This window comes from Sebastes fasciatus, chromosome 16 (assembly GCF_043250625.1).
Source record: "Sebastes fasciatus isolate fSebFas1 chromosome 16, fSebFas1.pri, whole genome shotgun sequence".
Lineage (NCBI taxonomy): Eukaryota > Metazoa > Chordata > Actinopteri > Perciformes > Sebastidae > Sebastes > Sebastes fasciatus.
Genome location: NC_133810.1, coordinates 26,805,062 through 26,827,842, shown reverse-complemented (window position 1 = coordinate 26,827,842; position 22,781 = coordinate 26,805,062). Strand labels below are relative to the sequence as shown.

General features: G+C 42.8%; 1 protein-coding gene across 3 annotated transcripts in view; it reads left to right on the top strand.

Annotated features, from left to right (window-relative positions):
• Positions 1–22,781, top strand: part of med13a (mediator complex subunit 13a) — a 94,207-nt gene that overhangs the window by 56,799 nt on the left and 14,627 nt on the right. For 2 of the 3 annotated variants that reach the window (XM_074612241.1, XM_074612242.1), the window contains 9 exons: positions 2,055–2,807; positions 6,351–6,567; positions 10,116–10,146; positions 11,022–11,143; positions 11,478–11,568; positions 13,516–13,724; positions 14,264–14,460; positions 20,009–20,931; positions 21,866–22,033. In XM_074612241.1, the coding sequence (XP_074468342.1) occupies positions 2,055–2,807; positions 6,351–6,567; positions 10,116–10,146; positions 11,022–11,143; positions 11,478–11,568; positions 13,516–13,724; positions 14,264–14,460; positions 20,009–20,931; positions 21,866–22,033 (2,711 nt within the window). The remainder of the gene's footprint in view (positions 1–2,054; positions 2,808–6,350; positions 6,568–10,115; positions 10,147–11,021; positions 11,144–11,477; positions 11,569–13,515; positions 13,725–14,263; positions 14,461–20,008; positions 20,932–21,865; positions 22,034–22,781) is intronic. The other variant, XM_074612244.1, reaches the window with a different exon arrangement.

Genomic DNA, 22,781 nt, shown 5'->3' with positions numbered 1-22,781 from the left:
GCATCTTTAGCTTCTGTACTGTGACGTATTCCTGAGTGAAACGGAACATTTGAGCGGTGTACGGTTACGACCGGGATTTAAATCGAATACTTTGCATTTCATAGGACCACTAAAAAGTGGACGGGCTTAGAATGAAGCGCGATACGGAGCGACAGAGGACTGTGGCTCCACACACACCTCCCTTGTTGCTTAAAGTTGCAGATTGATTGATGAATGGATGTCATGATATGAGATGTCAAATTATATATTTATATATATATATAATTTGTTTTAGAGGAAGAAAAGATGATTGGATTTTGATATTAGAATATGAGAAAGAAATGGATTTTTTGTAAAAAAAAATGCATATATTGTTAATAGCTGCACAACATGACCACAGATCTGATCTAAAAGGGTTAAAACAGCATTTTTTTCATTTCATCTCGACTTTAATGAAACAGCAAATCAGCTGTCCCCTGCATCCTTCAGTCTTCAGCTTATCATCTTTCCCGGCCAACCACAGTTGCAAGCAGCTGCTTTACTCACAAGGGTACATGTAAACACAAGCTTGTGCCATCCACCGCAGACTGCAGGTCCAATCAGTGAGTTGGATGCCTGTACTGTACTGTATGCTTGACTGGCTACCACAGGGGAAATCTGAACCAGTCCAATAGATTGAAAGACAGTTCAGATTCATGGTTAATGAGCAAGTGCTATCTAAACTGAATTCTGTGTGTGCGTTGATTGGTTGATACCGTGTGTGGGCACACTTCCATTGGGGAATCCTCTGCATTAGGCTTTTTTTTTTCCCGCCGAGGGAGAGGAGAGCCGGCTTTGGGCCGCAGACAAGAGCAGAGTGGATTGGGACAGTCAGCTGGAGCATGCTAATTTGTTGGAAGCCACCCAGCACTTTGGCGACACAGATATGGGAAGCTCTGTGCGTTGCCAGTTTTATTGGCCATTAGCTTTGTTTTGTAGATTGAAGCCTTCCGTGTGCCTGCTTATCTTGACATCTAATTGTCAGCACACGCCAGTACCCTGGCCGCAAAAGAGACACAGCTTCCTCGTCAACACCCTAATGTAAAGCCGCAGCAGCTGGCTGAGTGGTGACGCAGCGACGGAGAGGCTAAAGAAACACTGATGCTGACCCGAGAGACAGACAGTGGTAGTGGTGAGAGAAGGTGAGCGAAGTGGCTTGGTTGGTTGTTGGCCGGTAGGGTGACCAGATGTCCCACTTTACGAAGGACTGCACAGCACAGCATTTTTATCCCTTTTCCCACGTCCCACATATTGAGACGATGTCCCACATTTTCTCTAGTTTTCAAAAATCAAACCACTGCAGGACAGCCGCTTTTTTTTAAATCTGGGTTTTATCCAATGGCTGTGAAGACAGCAGGGCATGCTGTCATCACAGGGCTGTTTGCTGTCAAACTGTTGGGATCTGTCCACCTTATTGGCAGGTCAGGTGGTCTCAGATCAGATAGTCCACAGGACAACCAACAGATCCTGATGACCACAGTGGTGAAGCCTTGATATGGTGTATTCCGGTGTAATGAATCATTTGATCAGCCTCATTTGAACTAGCCGAATAGGCAGTACAGCTGAGTGAGATATTATTTCTTTTCTACTGTCAGCACTCGGGTTATTTGCTTTATTGATTTTCTTTTTGGATGTTTTGTAAAAAGATAATGTATCGGCTTTTAGGAGATGCATTTTGTTCCTGTCATGAGTCTGAATAATAAAAAAAAATGAATGTGCAATTGTGGATTAGATGTTGCAACTTAATTGACGAAATTAGGTGTTTTTGCTAATAGATTTGAGATGAATTAGTGGGGCTGCCACGGTGCAGGTGAGAGGAATTGAGTGACTTGTTGTTTTCTAGAAGAAGCAGATGTGAGGGTTTAGAGGGAGATTATACATAAGCTGCACAAGATCTCTGTGCATCGTGACAATGAAAGATTCTCATTACGCATCTTCATGTTTTGGTAGATTATCTCTGTCCCTGCTGCCGTTTTGCTCAGTGTCACCGGTGCTTCACAGTCTCACCATATTTCCCTGTTTGTCTTCTCCTTCAGATACAAGTCAGTGAAGCAGCGAACAGGCAGCACCCCAGGACAAACTCCGTCAGCGGGCCAGCTCACCCAGACTCCTACCAAACACAAAGCTGGGGGAGAGAAGCCAGAGAAGGGTGACAAGCAGCAGAAAAGACCCCAGACGCCGTTCCATCATCGCAGCCTGACCTGCGACGACGTTTCAATAGAGGCCGAGGCAACGGCCGGCCAAAGGTTAGCCATGAGGGGCCAGGACGGAGGGAGATTCCCTAGTATACGCTCAACGGATGTGTCCGGCATCCAAAAAGCCCCCCAGCTTCACAGTGGGGGGGTCAACGCTGGGCCGTCGGAACAGGCCAACTCCCCCCAACCCCCACCACTTAGCCCCCACCCCTGCGAGCGTGGCGAGGAATCAGGGGAGGGCATGAAGAACCCTTCAACCCCCAACAGCCAACACTTTTATCAGCCGCCCCCGGAGCCCTGCCTGGTCGGGGCGAAGGGCGGTGGCGAAGAACCCGGAGGGTCAGAGGGCCTGAATCAGCACTTCCACTCCCATCACCCCCATTCCCACCCCGGGGCTTCGACCTACTCCGAGCCTCCCGAGCCCACCGTGTACTTGGGCTCGGCGGTCAACTTGGAGGATGACAACTCCCACGCACCATGGAGGTTATTCAACATGCCCCGAAGGAAAGAAGCCGAGCTGCCCACGCCGCTGCTGCCGGGGGACAAGCTGAGGGACGAAGCCTCGGCGTCACAGGACGTGGTGTCGGTCACAGAGTGAGTGACACCTGCCAATTAACAATCACTACTAGATGCCCTCTCTGTCACACACACAGGGTGATAAAGGCTTCAGCCCTTCCCAGACTGACTAAGCAGTTAGGCATCCAAACCCTCCATTTCCCACCTTTCCCCTTGTTACAGAGTGGCCCCAGGCCGCTTTGGAGCACTTTCAATAGTCCAGAAAGAAATGTTTTGAAAGAGTAATGATGCAAAAACTCACCTTCTCCCTCTTTCTCATTCTCTCTCCCTCAGATTCCCCCACCTCACTCCCCCTCCCTCATCCCTCAGCTTCAGAATGTTCGGTACAGCGCTTAGCTGCATACAGCATGTTAATCTCTTGCTATGTGCCCTTTTGACATCATACATCACCAATGTGCAGGGCCAGCACTACTCATCGATTCGTACACACACATACCAGAGCTCGGAGAGAGGAAGAGTAATGGTAGGGTTAGATAAAGATAAACCCGCTGTTTTAATACAGTTGAAGATGAAATAAAAACTGTCTGCTGGCTATCAGTTTGGCAGGCAGTGGAGGGAGACTTGCACCAAGAAGAAGCAGTGGAAACTTCTTCTAGTGGTCACATCTGAAATCAAATTGATCACTATAAACGGATAATTATTATAACAATTTTTTTTTCTTTTTTTAATTTGTCATGCAGATTACCATCTAATTGACATTTATGACATGGATATAAAGTAATGAACAGCTTCGCTATTTACTGGCTGCCAATTCTTCTGCCTTTTCCTTCACCAATGGCCCGCTTGGTGTGAGGCTTTGCCATTTTTCAGCTGGCAGTCTGACCCGCAGGCGGTGCATGCAGATGAACGGCACTCCTTTGCTGGGGCTCCTCGCTCACCCGTCGGCAAAAAGACCGGTGAGCTCCAGGCGGCATGAAGGGGGGGGGTCGGTTGCCGTTCGCCTGCATGTGCTGCCCACGCTGTGGTGGTGCAGAGCCGGCAGAGTTTCACTTTAAGGAGGCATTGCGTTACCAGGCATTATCAATCCACTTGACGAGGGCAACTTCAAACAGGTGCTTTCCCCGTGCGCATTCGTTTTCTGTAAGGTAGCCCGAGGAACACCAAGTTTCTCTCCTGCATCTCGTTTCATTGATAAAAAAATATTTTTCCCGTCATGATTTCAATGTGCATGTACCACCAGCTTCAGGTAGTCAGCTGGAATGCAGACGGGTTATCACGAGCGGTGAGACAAAGAAAAAGATGAGCTGCGGTCTGGTACAAGAAATAGTCTATATAGAATTACCGTAGTTTTACATTTTTTCAATTTGTCAGACCCAAAATGAATTGATTACTATAATCCAATTATTCAAAAAGGGCTGTCAATCAATTAAAATATTTAATCACAATTAATCGCATGATTCTCCTTAGTTAATCGGGATTAATGGCAAATTAATCGCACATTTTTTATCTGTTCAAAGTGTACCGTAAAGGGAGATTTGTCAAGTATTTAATGCTCTTATCAACATGGGAGTGGGCAAATATGCTGTTTTATGCAAATGTATGTATATATTTATTATCGGAAATCAATTAACAACACAAAACAATGACAAATATTGTCCAGAAACCCTCACAGGTACTGCATTTAGCATTAAAATATGCTCAAATCATAACATGGCAAAGTCAAACCCAACAGGCAACAACAGCTGTCAGTGTGTCAGTGTGCTGACTTGACTATGACTTGCCCCAGAACTGCATGTGATTATCATAAAGTGGGCATGTCTGTAAAGGGGAGACTCGTGGGTACCCATAGAACCCATTTTCATTCACATATCTTGAGGTCAGAGGTCAAGTGACCCCTTTGAAAATGGCCATGCCAGTTTTTCATCGCTAAAATTTACATTGACATGCTTGGTACCAATGCATTCATTACGTTTTCTAGTTTAATATGATGCCAGTATCTTCACTCTAGCTTTAAAACGTAGCCCATTACAATCTAAAAATCACAAGTTGCGTTAATGCGTCATTATCACTGTGACAGCCCTAATAGGAATGATTCTGTCCCAAGCTTTTTGATCCATATAAAACGGGTGATCACTTTAACCGTGATCACTATAAGCGCTTTCCACTGTAGCGAGGAAGAGGATCACAGATGGACAGGGCAAGGGGGCTCGTCCAGTGTGAAGGCATGCAGAGTGACCAGCAGGCCGTAGGGTGGCCGGAGTGGGAATTATCGGCGGGGTTATGCAATCCCAAGGGGGCCAGCCGCTTGGAATGGCTATTCTAGTGAGCTGTAATCCTCCCAGCCACAGCTCTGAATGGCGGCTAATCTCTGGCCCAGGCCACTGCGCACCATCACCTCACATCAGAGCCGGACAGGCATGACGAGAGGACAGAGGAGCAGAGAAATATAGGAGGCAGCGAAAGGGAGGAACAACACATAACACATAAGTTGGGTCAGAGCAGCCAGTAGTTTTCTTCTCCCCCCTCCCTCCCTCCCTGTCCTGTTACACATACGGAACAAGTAGGCCACACTCAGAGCGACATTAGAGATTTGATGAGCCAAGTCACAGTAACAAGTGATAAATGTGTCTGTCTGTAAGTGTATGAGCAGTCGGTGCTGCAGTCACCACGTCTCCATAAATCTGCTACAAATGTAATTGTCTGACAACAAACATGATGCATCCAGCTCTGCTGCCTGACAGCTGTCAGAGTTGTTTGCAATCACTGCCATTTCTGTTTGTGCAGATAAACATGGTAGCAGCTCCGACATATGATATCCGGCAACATGAGGCCAAAACAGAGCAGAGGAAATGTTCCCATTGTTCTTTTTGTACTTTATTTTTTCCCTTTTATAACACGGTAAACATTAGGTCACTCGATGATGATGTACTGTACATGGGGGTTGTTAGTAACAGAATGACACATTTTCATTCACGTTCATTTGTATGTTTCACAGTTGCATTTAATATAGTTTTTAGACCATTTAGGCCAGTACACTTCTCTCTTTCCTTCCAGTTATCTTAAATTGAATGTCATACGTTCCATACACAATCTATATATGCTGTTTCAAACCCAGAATCATTTTGAAGCAGTTTTCTACTTCTCTACTCACATACAACTCTTCTTTCTATTATTTGGTAACTGATCTGACTGCTCTTTTAAAATTAGAGATGCACTGATTTCATTTTCTTGGCTCATTCTGATTTGTTTTAAAAGTCTGATTTTTCTAAGAACTATAATTGACAGCATACACAAACATTTTTAAAAATCTGTATTTATTTACACAAATTTATTTATGAATCAGTATCTATTTACAAGAACACATACATAAGTAAATTTTTCTGGCAAAAACTTTGGATAAATGAGACTGATCAGCAGTCATGGCCGATCGATCAGTGCATCTCTATTTAAAATGATCTGTAATAGGGGTTGGTGATTCCAATAAATGATTGAAATTTAGCTCTTAGAGTGTATATTTGGAATGACTAGGTGATATCTGTTGCCTGTGAATTGTAAATATCTCTGATGGTCATCTTAACCTAACTCCTGAGTCCTCACACTGTTGTGTTTCCACCTTCCCAGGGTGATGTCCACATGTAAATGGCCCCTGAAGGTGTCTGAAGAGCGCATTCAGATGTATCGAGCCAGGAGGAACCAGTACCTATCGGCCGCCATCACAGACGGAGATCATGAGCCGGAGGTGGACCCCTACGCCTTCGAGGAAGGAGATGTCAAGTTCACGTTCTCCAACAAGAAGGATAAGGCAGGCGGGGAGCGGGAGCCGGGCAAGAAACATAAGGTAAGGCGAGCCAAGTGGAGGGGTGAGGAGTGTTTCTGACCTGGAGTGTCACTTGTCAAAGCCTCGCAGCATTTAATGGATCTATTGCACCTCCCTCTTGCTTGTTGTTGCTCTGGACAAGAGCATCAGATAGAGGCCATGCTACAACTATTACACTTTCTCCTACATGTGTATTACCAACTAAATGGTCAACAGATAAATTGAAAACAGGACTTGCAACCTGTTTCCATAACAACAAACTGCAGTACAGTACCTTTCTGTATTGGTACCTTAGTACAACTCTCAAACATTCAACTGCATCTCCCACAACATTTGCAGCTCCATACCAACATTGGAACATACCCAGATCTTTTATTGCACTCAGGTTTTGATGCGCCGACATATTTTAGACGTTTCATTTCTTTTTTGTTTTAATGCCATTCTCTGAAATTGTTCTTTAATTTTAAATGTAGTTTTTACAGTTTAAATGACAACTGAACTGAGCCACGGTCACAGTGACAAACATGCCACACGGTATTCATGTGTTCTAGGCTCTGCAACGCAAGAACAATTTATGATAAAAAGTCATTCTTAAGACCGTAAATACCCCAATTAAGGGGAGATTATCTCAAAGATATTTAAGCATCATGAGTCAGCTTAGATTAATCACCTAATAGTGTAGCTAGTATTATGGTGGGATATTTATAAAGCTCTGCTGCCACTTGTAACGCTGGTGGTTCCTGTCATAAACGTTTCTATTTAACACCCTGTCATTTCTGTATTGAGACTAGTTGACCTGTAAAGCATTCCACGTCAAACTCGGCGCTGCCTACATATATGCCGCGCACAGTTCCTTTTCCAAGTTGGTTAACTTCAATTTACAGTTTGCAGCCACACACCATTGGATTTAATGCAAAAAAGGCAGCGGCATCGTAGTGGTGTAAAGCCTTCCTAAAAGGCAGCAGAGAGTAATCACTTTATTCATTTCTTCCTCACTAGTTGCCCGGGTTATAAAAGGTACAACAGGGATGATTTCTTTTTTTGGGTGGGGGATGACATGCAGCAAAGGGCTGCAGGTCGTGTTTGAACCCGGGCCACTACAGGAAGGTCTCAGCCTTAGTACATGGGGCGCCCGCTCTTCCAGGTGAGCTAGCAGAGTGCTCCTAAGAGGGCTGATTTTAAGATCAGGGAGCAGGCGAGGTAGAAAATAGGCCATCAGCATCCTCTGCGATACTGCACTAAAAATAACGATCCGACTGCTTTCTGCATACATCCGCTTTCACTGCCCAAGTCTAACTGAACAGGAAGCTATCCCTGAATCTCCATTGTTTGTCGCGCCCAAAGGAACACCAAATAGTTAGCATGTCCAATTTCCTCTAAGTTGTTATGTTTTTCCTATTTGATCTGCCTTCTTCCGCCTTCCCCTTCCCACCGTGTTCCTCTCCTCTGCCTCTGGGGTTGTTGGCTCCGGCTCCAGACAAGGGCCACCTGTTAGCTGTGGATCGCCCCCAGCATTGAAAGAGAGATTCGATGTGTGTGTGTTGTGTGTGTGTGTGTGTGTTCATTCCTTGGCTGCATGTTTGCAGCAAGCTTCACAGAGCCTGGAGTCTAACCACGGCAACGAACCTGGCTCACTGAGCCATTAAGCTTAAAAAGCACACTCAAATATTTCCTTTCTCGTCTGTCCCCTCGGTCTGTGCTGGAATGTGAGGGTGAAGGCAGCTCTCAGTGGAGTGGGGAGTCCCCGAAGAGCAGTGTGTGCAGCGGAGCCCTTCCACTGTCTGCTTCATGTGGTGTGTGTGTATATCCACCACATGCGTGTGGCTGTACCCCTCCAACTTTTTACTTTAGATGAAACCATAGTGTTAGGGCCCTTTTCCTTAAGCATCTTTTTCATTCTTTGTACCTGGCTAATGTGGAATATAAACCTGGAGGACCAAGAGATTTTCCTATATCATTTAGTATATAATTTAGTTAGGGCTGGACCCGAATATTCGACTTTTCAGTTATTTGTTCGTTGAGTAGGTATTCAATTTTGGTATTCGGATATTTGTTGTTGTTTTTTAACCCCTCGGAGGAGGGAGTGTGCTGTCCACACGAGGCGTAAAAACAGCACTCGGGGACTCGTCATGACACATTTTCATGCTGAGCCAAAGCTTCGAATATTCGCTGTTGATTACTGCCGAAGCTTCGGAGCCCAAAAAATGGTATTCGGGACAATCCTAAATTTAGTATATCAAGGTAACACTTGGGGGTTCCAGTAATTATTCCTAACCATTTTACCCCTTTTTGTGAGTGAGTTTGAAGCTCGACAAGCTGTTGCTCATCAGACTATTAAACCACGGGTCTTTTAATAGTCAGACACCTTGTGTGAACTGTACATGAGCGTCTCCAGCCTTCAGACCATGAAATCCTCAAACTGTAGAGTCATTAACTCTGCTACAGTCCATGTGACACACGTGCTGTAATGAACCGTCTTCTGATCATCATACAGCTGCACACAAGTGGTACACCTTATGTCAGAGCCTATTGAATTATGAAGTATAAGATACATGCACAGAAAAAAAAAGCCTCAGATAAATGAGGGAAGCAAGTGAGATGGAGGAAAGGGGTTGATGGGATGCTTTCATGCAGGCAGCCTTGGAGTCGGACAAGCTTTTGCAATATGTAAAGACTCCACACTCTCCCACCCAAGGCCAGGTTATTGATACGGGGTTAAGGCGTCATCACCACCTATAGATTGTGGCCTTGGTGCAGATGTTGTGCGCTGCTGTGGATTGGTCCTTTAAGGGAGACAGATTAAAGCCTGCGTTACTCAGAGAAAAGCCCTGGAGCGTAATGAAACCAATGGCTGGGACATAACATTCCTGTTCCCCGGCTAGAACTGCTCAGCACACAGTGTACACACAACCCGTCATAAGAGCACACACACACACACACACACACACACACACACACACACACACACACACACACACACACACACACACACACACACACACACAGAAGGCCAGCCCTCCCAGATATTGATGTCTGGGTGGGAGCCTAAGAGGCCATTCCTTGGATCATGATTTCGCTCTGATCCACACTGGAAATCTGATTTGCCACAGCAGAGGGAGGCAAGCAGTCCCTTTTCTCCGTTCCTCTGTTTCTCTCCAATTTTCTCTTTTGTTATTGCTATTATTATTTCTTTTATGTTATTATTATTTTTGCCTTGATTGGCGAAAGGAACTCCCTCCTGGGTTATTCTATTTTTGTGATTTATCCCAACTCAGGTCCAGTCAGATGTATTTGTATAGTTCTTAATCACAGTTATGGGCTCAAAGGATTTCACACAGCCACATTTTAACACCATAGTGGAGCAGACTGCTCAGCCACGGGTCCTCATTAAGTATAAGAAAAAGCATTGACATAGGATTGGTGTTATATTATTATAAAAAATGTATCTGTCTGAGCATTGTTAAATCAAATATTCACTGTTTGATGGATCTGTCTGGTTGCATGGCTAGACAGTATGTTTTTTTTTTCATCCTTCCATCTAAACCTCCCGTCTTTCTTTTTCCTCACAGGGTGAAGATGGAGGAGCCGGTCCGTCAGACGGTAAGGAGCCTCTTTATTACTTTACAACCTCTTTGGCTGCCTTTTCTATGACTTGGCTGCTGTCACATCTGTAGTCAGTATATACTGTAGTCATACTGCCACCCTCAGAAGACCTAGACGGTGAGGCCAAAGGGTGCATTCAGCATTTTAGTGTCCATTCTGATCTGGGGACTTGGCATCCTGAATAAAACTTTCAATTCAGTCTTTCTAATGAGTCAATAAGCTGCATACATTCACAAAATAAGGAGCATTCTAGGGCTGCATAATTAATCAAAATTGTATTGATTGCCTACTGCAATTTTCAAATGGCAGTATTTGTTAAAATCACAATATTTGTTAAAGCCGAAATGTGCATCAAAATACCATTTTAAATTAAATATTGTTGCGCTGCAGAGATGTTCTGGCCTACACATCATATTCTTCAGACTTAAGAACATCTTTGTTTGGTACAGAGTCCCGTAAAAATCTCACCATAATCATTTTAATATGTTTTTCAATGAAAATTAAAATAAATTATCATTCCCTCTAATATCGGAAACCATATCGCAATATCAGTAAAAATAATAATAAATCAGTAAAAGATAAAAATAAGAATATTTTTTCAAAATCGTGCAGCTCTAAAGCATTCACTCTTAACTATTTTTAATTTCAATTTCATATAACAGATCTGTCATGCCACAAGCATTTCAAAAATAGAATTGATAGATCTACTTGAATTGATTGAATGGAGAGTAAATTGAGGCCAACGCGGGTAGTCAGTTAGCATAAACCATCATAGCTCAAAGCCGCTTTTCATCGTGTTCTCAAGCACCCAATATCTACTTGTGGACATTAATATTTCAGTATTAACAGCGGGTATATGTTTGTTTATGCAGATGCTCAGCGGGCGGCCGCTCACAACCGCATGGCTTCCACCAGCCTGATCCACGAGACGGACCTGGTGGTGTCCATCAACGACCTGGACAACCTCTTCAACTCGGACGAGGATGATCTAGCGGTCAGTGGGAGACCCTTGGCACACACTGCAGTGAATTATCTCATTACACAAAGCGTGGTCTGGCACAGTGTTTGTGTGTGTGTGTATGTGTGTGTATGAGTGTGTGTGTGTTTCCACTGGCATGCATGTGCCAGAGCGGTGTCCTCACGCTGCCCATCATCAGCTGATAATTCTCACTGCCCACTTACCAGTTGCTCTAAGAAGATGTCATGTGTGATTCTGACTTGCAGGCCCCACAGGTGTGAGAACTGTAAATTTAGAGCAGTGTTATTAACTGCTAACACTTCGAGTTACCAAAATGGTCAGGTGCTAAAATACTTTTTTTTGTCCACAGCCTGGATCCAGGCGCACAGTGAATGGAACGGATGACAAATTTGGCAACAAGGAACCAAAGCCATCCACTTTGGACCCCGTCTCCTGCATTAGTATGTATCTCTACATCTGTCTCTCTCTCTCTTTTCCCTGAACTCCGTGTCTCCTTAATGCACAAGGATGGATTTACCTCAAATGTTAATCTAAAATCAGATTCGTCATACCCGTGAGCCCCTTGAAAATTAAGAATTGGTACACTGAGATTTCGCCAGAAGCCACTTCAGTTTAAAACGTAGTATTCCCTCTGCTCAGATTTTCAGCTAAGTGAAACGGCATCATATCCTTTTAATCCACTAAATAAAATTACTACTCAAGCATCAGTGATGCTCATCCTTGGCTTTGCCACCTAGTGGTGGATAATATGTCTGTAATTAACTTTACAGTGCATCAGTGTTTACTAGAGTCTCCCTTTACCTGCTGTCTTGCTGTTTCCTTTGTTACTGTACTGCAGGCTTTCTATGCTAACACCAGTCTTGTCTTAAGTTAAATTGATTACAACTGTACCGAACTGTATTTTCATTTAGTTATTTATTCGTATGTTTGAGCTCAGGGACACTAATGTGGAGCTAAAGAGAATTTAAGGACACTCTATATATTACGGTGAAGCAAATTGGTCTCAGATCAGCCATTTTGCTTTAGTTTTATGAACAGATGCTGTACAGTATTAGACTCTGCCCATTTACCATGAATTGTGTTTGTTAGCCCCCTGGAAGCATCTCTCAATTATAAAAATGGTTTGTGAGTTTCAGGCCTTCGATATTCCCCACATAGTCTCTGGTCATCTTTACACAGAGATATACTGTATATAACTCTAGCAGGGAACAAGAGTTTTCTTATTGAAATGAAAGCAGTGTAAACAGAAGGCGCTCCTGCTTTTACCCACCTTTCAACTTTGCATAAACAGCTCTGCCGGATCCTGTAAATATTCTCGCTAATATATAAAGTAAAAAAACAAGCGAACGAACTCGCCAGTGTAACTGTGACAAACTATGTAAACATGTCATCAGTCGTGGGCGAGAGATGCCTGTCAGACTTAAAGCGTGTCTAATAAGTATTCATCTGTTTTGTATTCACGTGGTAGCAGCCTATAACAACAGCTGCTTGTCATAGCTGGTTGCAGAAGAAGAAAACTTACAACAATGCAAGCATCTTGATCGTAGTAACAAACAGTAGAGTCAGTTTAAGATTACACACCTTACATTGTTAAGTCATCCACATTGTTATCTAAAGAAAAAGTGCTGTTTGTAGAGGAATTAAGATACTGGAAAGAGAATATAATTAAGTTTATCTCATTATCAGCATGTTTAGCAGTGTAAGCTGTGTGATATGGGAAACAGTGTTGGAAGAGATTTTTGATACACTTTCTTCACTCGTTCCTCTTCAAACACATTATAATTAGGGCTGTCAATTAAATATAAGTATTTATTTAATATATTAATTATTTCATCGTGGTCCATAGTTAATCACAATTAATCACAAATTAATCACACATTTTTTACATATTCTAAATGTACCTTAAAGGGAGATTTGTCAAGTATTTAATACTTTTATCAACATGGGAGTGGGCAAATATGCTGCTTTATGCAAATGTATGTATATATTTATTATTGAAAATCAATTAACAACACAAAACAATGACAAATATTGTCCAGAAACCCTCACAGGTACTGCATTTAGCATAAAAAATATGATCAAATCCTAACTCAAGCCCAACAGACAACAACAGCTGTCAGTGTGTCAGTGTGCTGACTTGACTATGACTTGCCCCAAACTGCATGTGATTATCATAAAGTGGGCATGTCTGTAAAGGGGAGACTCGTGGGTACCCGTAGAACCTATTTTCATTCGCATATCTTGAGGTCAGAGGTCAAGGGACCCCTTTGAAAATGGCCATGACAGTTTTTCCTCGCCAAAATTTAGCGTAAATTTGCAGTGTTATTTAACCTAAAGTTATAATCCAAGTCCTATTTTGATGGCCCCTTGTTCTCCTCTCCCACCAGGCTCAGCAGACCTGCACCAGATGTTCCCCACACCTCCCTCCTTAGAGCAGCACATCATGGGCTACTCACCCATGAACATGTGCAGCAAAGAGTACGGCAGCATGGAGGGCAACACGGGCATGACCTCGCTGGATGGCTCGTCTCTGGGAGGCCACTTCAAGATCGAGGTGGAGGAGAGCTTCTGCAGTCCCAAGCCATCTGAGATCAAGGTGGGTCTCCACTCAGTAAATCTGTCAGGTATTATTGCGGTGTCCAATTTCAACTGACTGAGCCAATAGCTTGGATTTACTGCGGGAACCAGTAGGTGTCATAAGTCAAAGTGGATTATTGTTGATGGATAGGTTTTCTGCACCATGCTCATTTTGAAGCAGCTGGGTGGCCACATGGTCAGAGGCTGCTCTTCAAATTAGAGTTCATTCGCCGTGTCAACATTATGTGCCTAGCTGAAGCTCCCATAAGTAACAATCCCAGTTCTGTAGTTACTGAGAAGAAGCTGTCGCAGATGTTATGTTTAAGGTAGCAAAGTCTCAGCCAGGAATGCCCTGATGATTTATCTTTTGTACGTTTTGTTTGTTCATCCTGTTTTCAATCTGGTATTCACATTTCTGAGGTTGTCGTTCTGCATATCTCCCCGTGCCCTTCCCTTCATAGAGGACAGCAAAACAAAAACATATTTCTTCTTCAAGGATCTGTAAAGACATCATTATTTCTCTGGCTCACTACGCCCTATTTTCTGTCCATCTTGTAGGACTATTCATTCGTGTACAAGCCAGACCTGTGCCAGCCGTTCGTAGGCTGCTCCATGTTCGCTCCTCTGAAGACGTTACCCAGCCAGTGTCTCCCGCCCGTCAAAATACCAGAGGACTGCATCTATCGACCGAGCTGGACCATGGGCAGGGAGATGCTCAACCCCGTGCCTGTCATGAACTTCCTCAACAAGGACAGGTATGTCGCTGTAGTGCTGTTCAGTGAGGTTTCAAATGAGTGTGTGTGTAACGAGTGTCATCTTCAGAGGAGTCCTCAGGTGTTGCTGTTATCACACAACCGAGATCTTTAATCAGGGTTTTTCCTGGCTCAAAATGAGGCGGAGGTGGCACCATCCTGATCATGTGCACACACCGTCCTGGACCCTAATTGGTCAATGTGCTAAATTGTGGACAAATTGTTATCGTCAGTGGCATTGTCTATAATGTGAATCCCTGCATATTAAATGGTCCCATAAGTGGTCCCAGTAATATTTGTTATATCATGTGACATGGTTAAGCTATGTTTGAGACTGAGAATATGACTACAAATACTGATATACTAAATATATTGTAAAATATTATTTACACAAGGGTAAAAATTTAAATGAAAAAAAATGAAAAAAATAATTGTATTTTAAATAATCCCATCTCACACACTTTTACAAGACACTTTTATAAGACAGCCTGTCCTTTTTTAAAATGTATTTGGATTATTTTACTTCCTATTTTAGCCTATTTGTTGTAGACATGTTCTCAGCTGTCTGTTAAAAACAATTCCTTACATGTCACCGGTGTAAACAGATGCACACTGGCGTTGTATGGTCGCAGCACAAGACGGTGTGCAGGCACACGTGTGGAGGCGTATTGAGCTGCGTTCATCGCCAGCTGACAATATAAAACTATACTAAAACATCAAACGGCAGGGAATAGGAGGCTAATAATGACCTCATGAGCTTCCATGTTGGTTGATCGTGGAATATTTTCTTTTCTTGAGTGTTTTTTTTTTCTTCTTTGCTCTGGTGGCAACGACCTTTCCAGTGGAAACACTGTGGCGCCTATTTGAAAGTGCAATGACCGATGGTGTAATTTCATCAGTCACTCAGCGAGTCAGTCAGTGGGGCTGGCTCCTGCTTTGCCGCACTATACATCCACGGCGGTCCAAAAACAGACGGCTCCTTTCTTCCTCTTTGGCGGTTGAGGCAGCGCTTTTCCCGGTTCAGTATGCTGATTACGATACAGCGCCAACACATCGGCGTAATGCAGCAATTGCAGTTACAAATGACAGAAATCCACCAAGTGCAACGCTTGTTAGAAAATAGTGTTTCCTTTGAAGACACCTATCAGAGATTTGTTGAGAGCTGGAGGCGGACGAAATTGTCTGTACAGGAAAAAACCCTGCTTTAAGATGAGAGTAAAAACACAGCTGTGGGTAGGCAGTACCATACAACTAGTGAAATGATGCAATTAAATTACAGTTTAACAGAAGCATAACAAGTCACTCCAGTGTTATCAATGCCAGGCCTTACTGACACTCTTCTACATGCCTTATATCTGCATATAACATGGCTTTGTTGAACACTCGATTCTGATTGGTCAATCACAACGTTCTATTATTTCTTTATAGCAGACCGTTGCTATGTATAACATACCATTGCTATGGACGCAGTTTTGATCTCGGCCTCTGGCGGACCATTTTTGTGTCAAATTACTGATTTCTTTAGTAAGCAGCCGTGTAATAAGCGGGATAATGTACAGCTAGCGGGTCATTGTTGTGAAATAAACCCCTTCAGGCCGATGCAAGACGGCTCCACCCTTCCTCTTCGCGTTGGGCGGAATGCCCTGTTGGGGTTTATTTCACAACAATGACCGGCTCGCTGTACATTATCATGATGACCTGGGCAGAAGGTTACTGAGGCACTCTCATTTAGACTTGCTGAAGAAATGCCAAGGCTGTGCTGCACTGCTGGCTTTTTTTTTGCGTTTTGTGTGCACAGAAGCATATACTCCTACTCCGCTCGGTTTCTGTCCACACACCCTCTGGTCTCTCCCCGGACACCTCCCTTAGCAGGCTGCTCAATTTCCCATGCATGGCTGCCTCAGGCGGAGCAGGGAAATGAGTGTAAAATGCTGTCTTGGTTGAAGATGAGGATTATCACTGGAGTGGCCCCCCACAGCGGCTCCATGCCACCTCACTGCTCACAGAAGCTTGGAGTCTCTCGTATATCTGTCACTGACACAGCTTCACCTCTTCTACTTTCCACACACATGGAGGATTTCTTATCTGCATGTTTATCCCCAAACAAACCTGGTTTTGTTCCATTGATTTTGCACTTTTTTCTGTAATCAGGGCAGAAGAGTAGACTCTTATTACATTTGTATGGACTTAAGTGTGTTGTACCTGTGTGTTTCGTTGGCCCGGTAATATAAAATCTGTCAGGCTCCCCTAACTTTAGGGGTTCACTGATCTATGTCTAATCTAGCTACTCTGAGCAGAAACATTCACCATGATGCACTTCTTATTTCAGCTTTTAACAAAGTCAACCTTACTTTGTGTGCTTGGCTGAGTTTCATTGCATAAAATGCACAACAAAACCATTCAGTTTTGAACAGACAAAGCCCTGTAAACTAATAGACGGGCATTTCCTCAGGTGTGATTGTGATTGAAAAATGCTTGGACTTATAAGAAAGGCGAGACACGTTGCTTCTAACTGAAGAGTGACCTGTCAGCATGCAGTTTATTTAGCAGGTTAATTCTTTTTGCAGCAGAGCTAATTGCTTTTTTGGGGTTATACTTTTGCCTGATGATTATTATTTAGAACATTTCACTTTTATTAAAGTACACCGGAGCATGGCAAGAAATGTAGAGCTGAACAAGCAACAAAGGTGGTCAAATTATAATAAAAATAAATATGAGCAGGGCTCATTATTTCATTTTGGTAACACTTTATAATAATCATAAATAGTAAATTGATTGTTACTTAAACTTAGTTAATAGTTATTTTACAAACAATGAAATGATAATTAATAATGTTTACTAATTATTAGTTATGTTATTTTATAATTAGTTTGTGTAATAAGAAATAATTAGTTTATAAATTCCATATTGTGTCATAGCAGATAAGAGATGATAAGAATTACATTCTGATTACATTAAAGTATTAACAGTTTATTGTTGTACACATTATAACATTTTATATACTATATTAAGTATTTGATTACCAAATGATTTGTAAACTTTCAAGAAATTGTTTGTAAAACATCTATAAACATTACATAGATAGATGGAGCAGAAACCAATCAGTAACCACTGACAAAGTATTAACTATCTAAATAATGTTTATAGATTTAGAAACTATTTATTAACCATTTAACAAGGTATTTTAATGATTAGTTGCAACTTTATAATAGCCTTCCAAATAATCTTTATAGACCTTTTACAAACCAGTTATTAATCATTAACAAAGTGTTACAAATATCTGTCTATGTAATGTTTATAGATGTTTTACAAACAATTTCTTTAAGGTTTACAAATAATATCTTAATTATTAACAAATACTTATATATATATAATATATACTATATATATATTATATATATATATATATATCTATATATATATACTATATATAATGTTATAATGTGTGCAACAATAAACTGTTAAAATATCACAAAATGTAGTAAATAAGTATAGTAATTAGTAAAGTAAATATGAATTATAATTTTGTTGTTTGTTAACAGTAAAATAACTATTAACTAAGATTAATTCACTATTAATTTACCATTTATACATGATGGTTAAATATAAATTGTTACCTTCCTTTTTTAAAGTGTGTTATTGGAGTGCTAAGTCTGGTTATGCGGGCAGGGAGAGGTGTCTGCACTTGGCTAAGCTCGGCAGATGTCCAAAGAGTCATCAGTAAAGATCTTATAATGTGGTGCTGGTGCTGCTGCCTTCGCGTCTGCATCCCATGTTGAACGTGCCGTGGCTGCAGGAGAGAGAGGGAGAGAGAGAGAGGGAGAGAGAGTTGTGTTGGGACTTCCTTCTAATGGGTCTGTGCCAGGAGTTGTTCCCCACATACAGCTAGGGACATGATGTGCTCACCCTCCCTCTCCTACACTCTCACACTCCCTCTCTCTCTCTCTCTCACTCCCTCTCTCTCTCTCTCTCTCTGCTTCCTCACTGTTGCTTGCCAGCCCCAAAAATAAACCTCACCTCAGAGGGACACTCGTTGAAATGTTTATTGAATGTCTTTCTCCCTCCCTCTGCTTCTTTCTCGCTACCCGTTTCTTATTCTCTCTCCCTCTCTCTCTCTCTCTCTCCCGCAGTCTTGTTCTCTCATGTGTAAACATGTGTGCAGTCTAAGCTCGCTCGGCATCGCTGAATGTTGTCGTGCCCTACTGCCTTATTACTCAAACTGTCTTCACAAATGCCGTGAGACAGTTGGATAACGGTATTTTGTTGTTTGAAGCAATGTACTGAACATCGCCGTTCTGGTTTTAAAAAAAGACCGGGGGAAAACAAGAATGTTCTGTGTACTAGTGCTTCCATTTTCATGCCACAATTAGATGTACAGTACATCGGGACCACAGGGAGATTTTATATGAGATTTTCCTTCTTTACTGTGATGGGAAATTAATAGCGTTGATATTGGAAGCTGTGATTAGAAGAGTTATTTTCATTCATTGTCTCAGGGATCATTTCATTGTTCACAAGGCTTTGTTGGGTATCACAGGATCCTCTTAACCCTCAGACCCACAATAGAACATTTTTTTTTTTTTTTTAGGTGTCTTTAGGGGGAGATAGCAGGTCAACAATAGATGTCACATAGGAGTGGTGCACATCATCTGAAAGCTGGGAACCTGAAGATTAACTTGAAATGCAGCTCAGCACTGTGTCAAGTTGTTCTAGTCATTAATCAGAAATAAACATTAATTAATTGAAATAAATTGTGAAAGTGTATAAGAGCGTAGAACATGATGATATAAGTTTGTGATGGCCATTCCCATGCTCTATTATAGTCTCATAAATTGCAGCGTTTTTTGGGTTGATACCATTTGTTCATCAGATTTGGAGCTAATTTTAACCATTTCTTTACCTATCGAGAATTGATCAAAATGATCAATAATCCCTCCAAAATACCACATTAAGACACCAAGACCTTGAGGAACACCATAGAAAAAGACATGCTGTGATTTGGTTTCAAAACCTTTTGACATTTAGAGATTTCTGCAAGAATTGCATTTTTCAGAGATTGGATGGCGAGCGCTTCTGTTGTGGAAACTGCTCAGAAACCCCCTTATTGTCCATCTACCTAGGAACGCCATCCATCCTCTGAATGCTCTAGGTCTCTAGTTTGTGGCTGTAATATATTCATGAGGCTGTGATTATCCTAGAGGTCACCACAGGTCATTTTATACAGTGAGGTCAAGTTTAAAAAAAAAGAAAGAAAAGAAAATGGTCTCACTACAAAGAAATGGCTACTATGGGGACTAACATCATCACACTTGAATACGATTGGGCTCATTGGATCAACAAGATCTCAGATCAGATCATCCCAGCTTTACAGTGATACCTAATTTATGTGATTCCAAGACTGTTTAGGGACCTAATCCCGCGCTCTCCGGGGGTTAAGGACCCCTGGCCCCATTTAAAATCCTAAAATGTGCCACTGTCAGATATACCGTAGAGCCTTCTTGTAGTTCCCACGCCATTCCTAATTCATGTCCTTTTGTCTTTCTGCCCTCAGTAACATCCCCAGTGTGGGCAGTACCATGGACCAGGACTACAGCCAGTCCTACACCCCTCAGACCCACACGCCTTTTATGTCAAACAGCGCTCCACCAAGTAACAGTGGCGCTGGCATCCTGCCTTCACCCGCCACCCCGCGTTTCTCCGCCCCCACCCCACGTACGCCACGCACCCCACGCACACCTCGAGGCCCCTCCAGCGTCCAGGGCTCGCTCAAGTACGAGAACTCGGACCTGTACTCGCCAGCGTCAACCCCTTCCACCTGCCGACCGCTAAACTCGGTAGAGCCGGCCACCGTACCCTCCCTCCCCGAGGCCCACAGCCTCTACGTCACCCTCATCCTCTCCGAGTCGGTCATGAACCTCTTCAAGGACTGCAACTTCGACAGCTGCGGCATCTGCGTGTGCAACATGAACATAAAAGGAGCCGACGTGGGCGTGTACCTGAGCGACCCCGTCGGCGAGGCTCAGGAACCCTGCAGCTGCGGCTTCAGCGCCGTGGTCAATCGCCGCTACGGCAACGGCTCGGGCCTCTTCCTGGAGGACGAGCTGGATATCATCGGCCGCGGCTCGGACGTCAGCAGAGAGGCAGAAAAGCGCTTTGAGGCCCTACGGCTCTCCTCGCTGGAAAGAACTGGAGTGGGGAGGGGGGATCGTGTCCCAGACGAGGTAATTCTCCTCCTACAGGACCAGTGCACCAACCCTTTTTCACCCATTTCAGTCCTAGAGCACGACATCGTGACACGGGGGCCAAGCGGGGCCCCTGTGCCGCCCTGCGTGAGGGTGGAGGAGAGGGACTACCACAGCGACTGCTACATGGCGCTGGAGCACGGCAGGCAGTTCATGGACAACATGTCAGGTGGCAAGGTGGACGAGGCGCTGGTCAAGAGCACCTGCCTGCACCACTGGGCCAAACAAAACGGTGAGAAACACCTCTCTGGATTTACATGCATGGCAAAATTGCCTCACTTGGACACCAAATGATGTTGCTTTTTTAGCATGTTTTTGTTTAACCGTAAGAAAGTTGAAAGAGTCTACAAATAAACATGAATCCAAATCATTTATTCAACACAAAAGCAAAACCTCATTAGAATAGAAATGTGTTTATCAGGGTTCATATGGCAAAATGTTTCCAAATAATTATGAAATATTTAGTTTTCATGGTGCAAATAGTCAACCTTCAGTTGTTTTGTTTGTATACAGTACGAACCCCATCTTTCCTGCTACCCAGGAATCACTTGATCATTATAGACTTAAACCAACAGCAGTCAGACTCAAAGGAATTAGATAGTTATGCCAATTTCCTCCATCATCCATGATCATATCCACAGAAATAGCCAAGAGTATACATTACATATACGTATGTATACATATGAAATATACTAAGAATGTACATATGGTATATTATGTACATGTATGACATGCATGTATTTATGTGTATTATTCTCAACGAGGAAACAAGTAAGCAAACAAGCAAAAATGAAAACATAACTGGAAAAGACAGTTATCCAAGTGTTGGACAGACAAAACTAAACTAAAGTTGTTAATGTTTTTTATGCCGTCATTTTTAATTTGTAATGCTTGTAGACATTGGGGTAATATATAGTAGTTTAGTATTTTCACTTATGACGAGTTGAGAAACATAAATGCTTATTATTCACGCAAGGCAAACCCATACACCTGTAAGTTACATAGTCAAAAAGTTACAAATTGGTACAATTAAATATAACTAAATTTAGAACAAACAGATTTGTTGAGACGCTCACTGACATGTCTACTCTAGACCTTTTTTAATGTGTTGAGTTTCTCATGTTGTGGTTAATGATAAGCTTCCCCTTTACTCATCCGTTGTCCAGCAGTGGACGTGAGTACGCTGTGCTCTCAGGATGTGCTGCGGGTGCTGATGTCCTTGCAGCCCGTACTCCAGGACGCGATCCAGAAGAAGAGGACAGTAAGGTCGTGGGGCGTTCAGGGTCCCCTCACCTGGCAGCAGTTCCACAAGATGGCTGGACGGGGCTCTTACGGTAAAGCTTGGGGACAAACTCTGGAAGTTTATCCACTTGATACACTGTTCTGACTGATGCTTTCCTACCATCCACTTCAGTTGTATTAAAATTAGGGCTGGGCGATATGGTTTATAAATAATATCTCAATATTTTTAGGCTATATTGTGATACACAATATCTATCAGACCTATAACTGATAAATTATTTAAGATTGTTACATTTTGAAAAATTGCATTACATGGCATAGGTTTTCTATCCTTTACGGCACTGGTTTAGTGGCCCGGGAAACTCACAGACCAATTACATGCATTGTAAATCTTCTCATGTGATGCTACTCAGCGAGTACTCGACGAGACGAAAGACAACACTCGCAGAAATAAGTGGTGTGCTCTAAAAACAGAAAAGTACAGCAAAAACTGAGCTTTTTATCCAGAATTGACAGACTCTTACATGCTCATTCTTCCCACGGGCAGTTCAGAACCAATATGTCTCATATGTTCAAAGACAGTGGCAGTTATTAAAAAAACGGTAATGTCTTTTTTTGAAGCGGAGGCTGGCATCACCTTTTCCGACCTCAACGCGTATAAAGTTGGATTGGTGCTTCAATTCTTTCACTTCAGGCTCTTTCCTAGTTCCCTGCTTCCCTCCAGATACAAAAGCACATGCCCCATATGCACATCCATGCTCATACACCACACACACTCGCCCAGGAGAGTGTGTGTGTGGGAAGGAGAGAGCCGCGGGAGAGGCGAAATGCAAAGCGAGT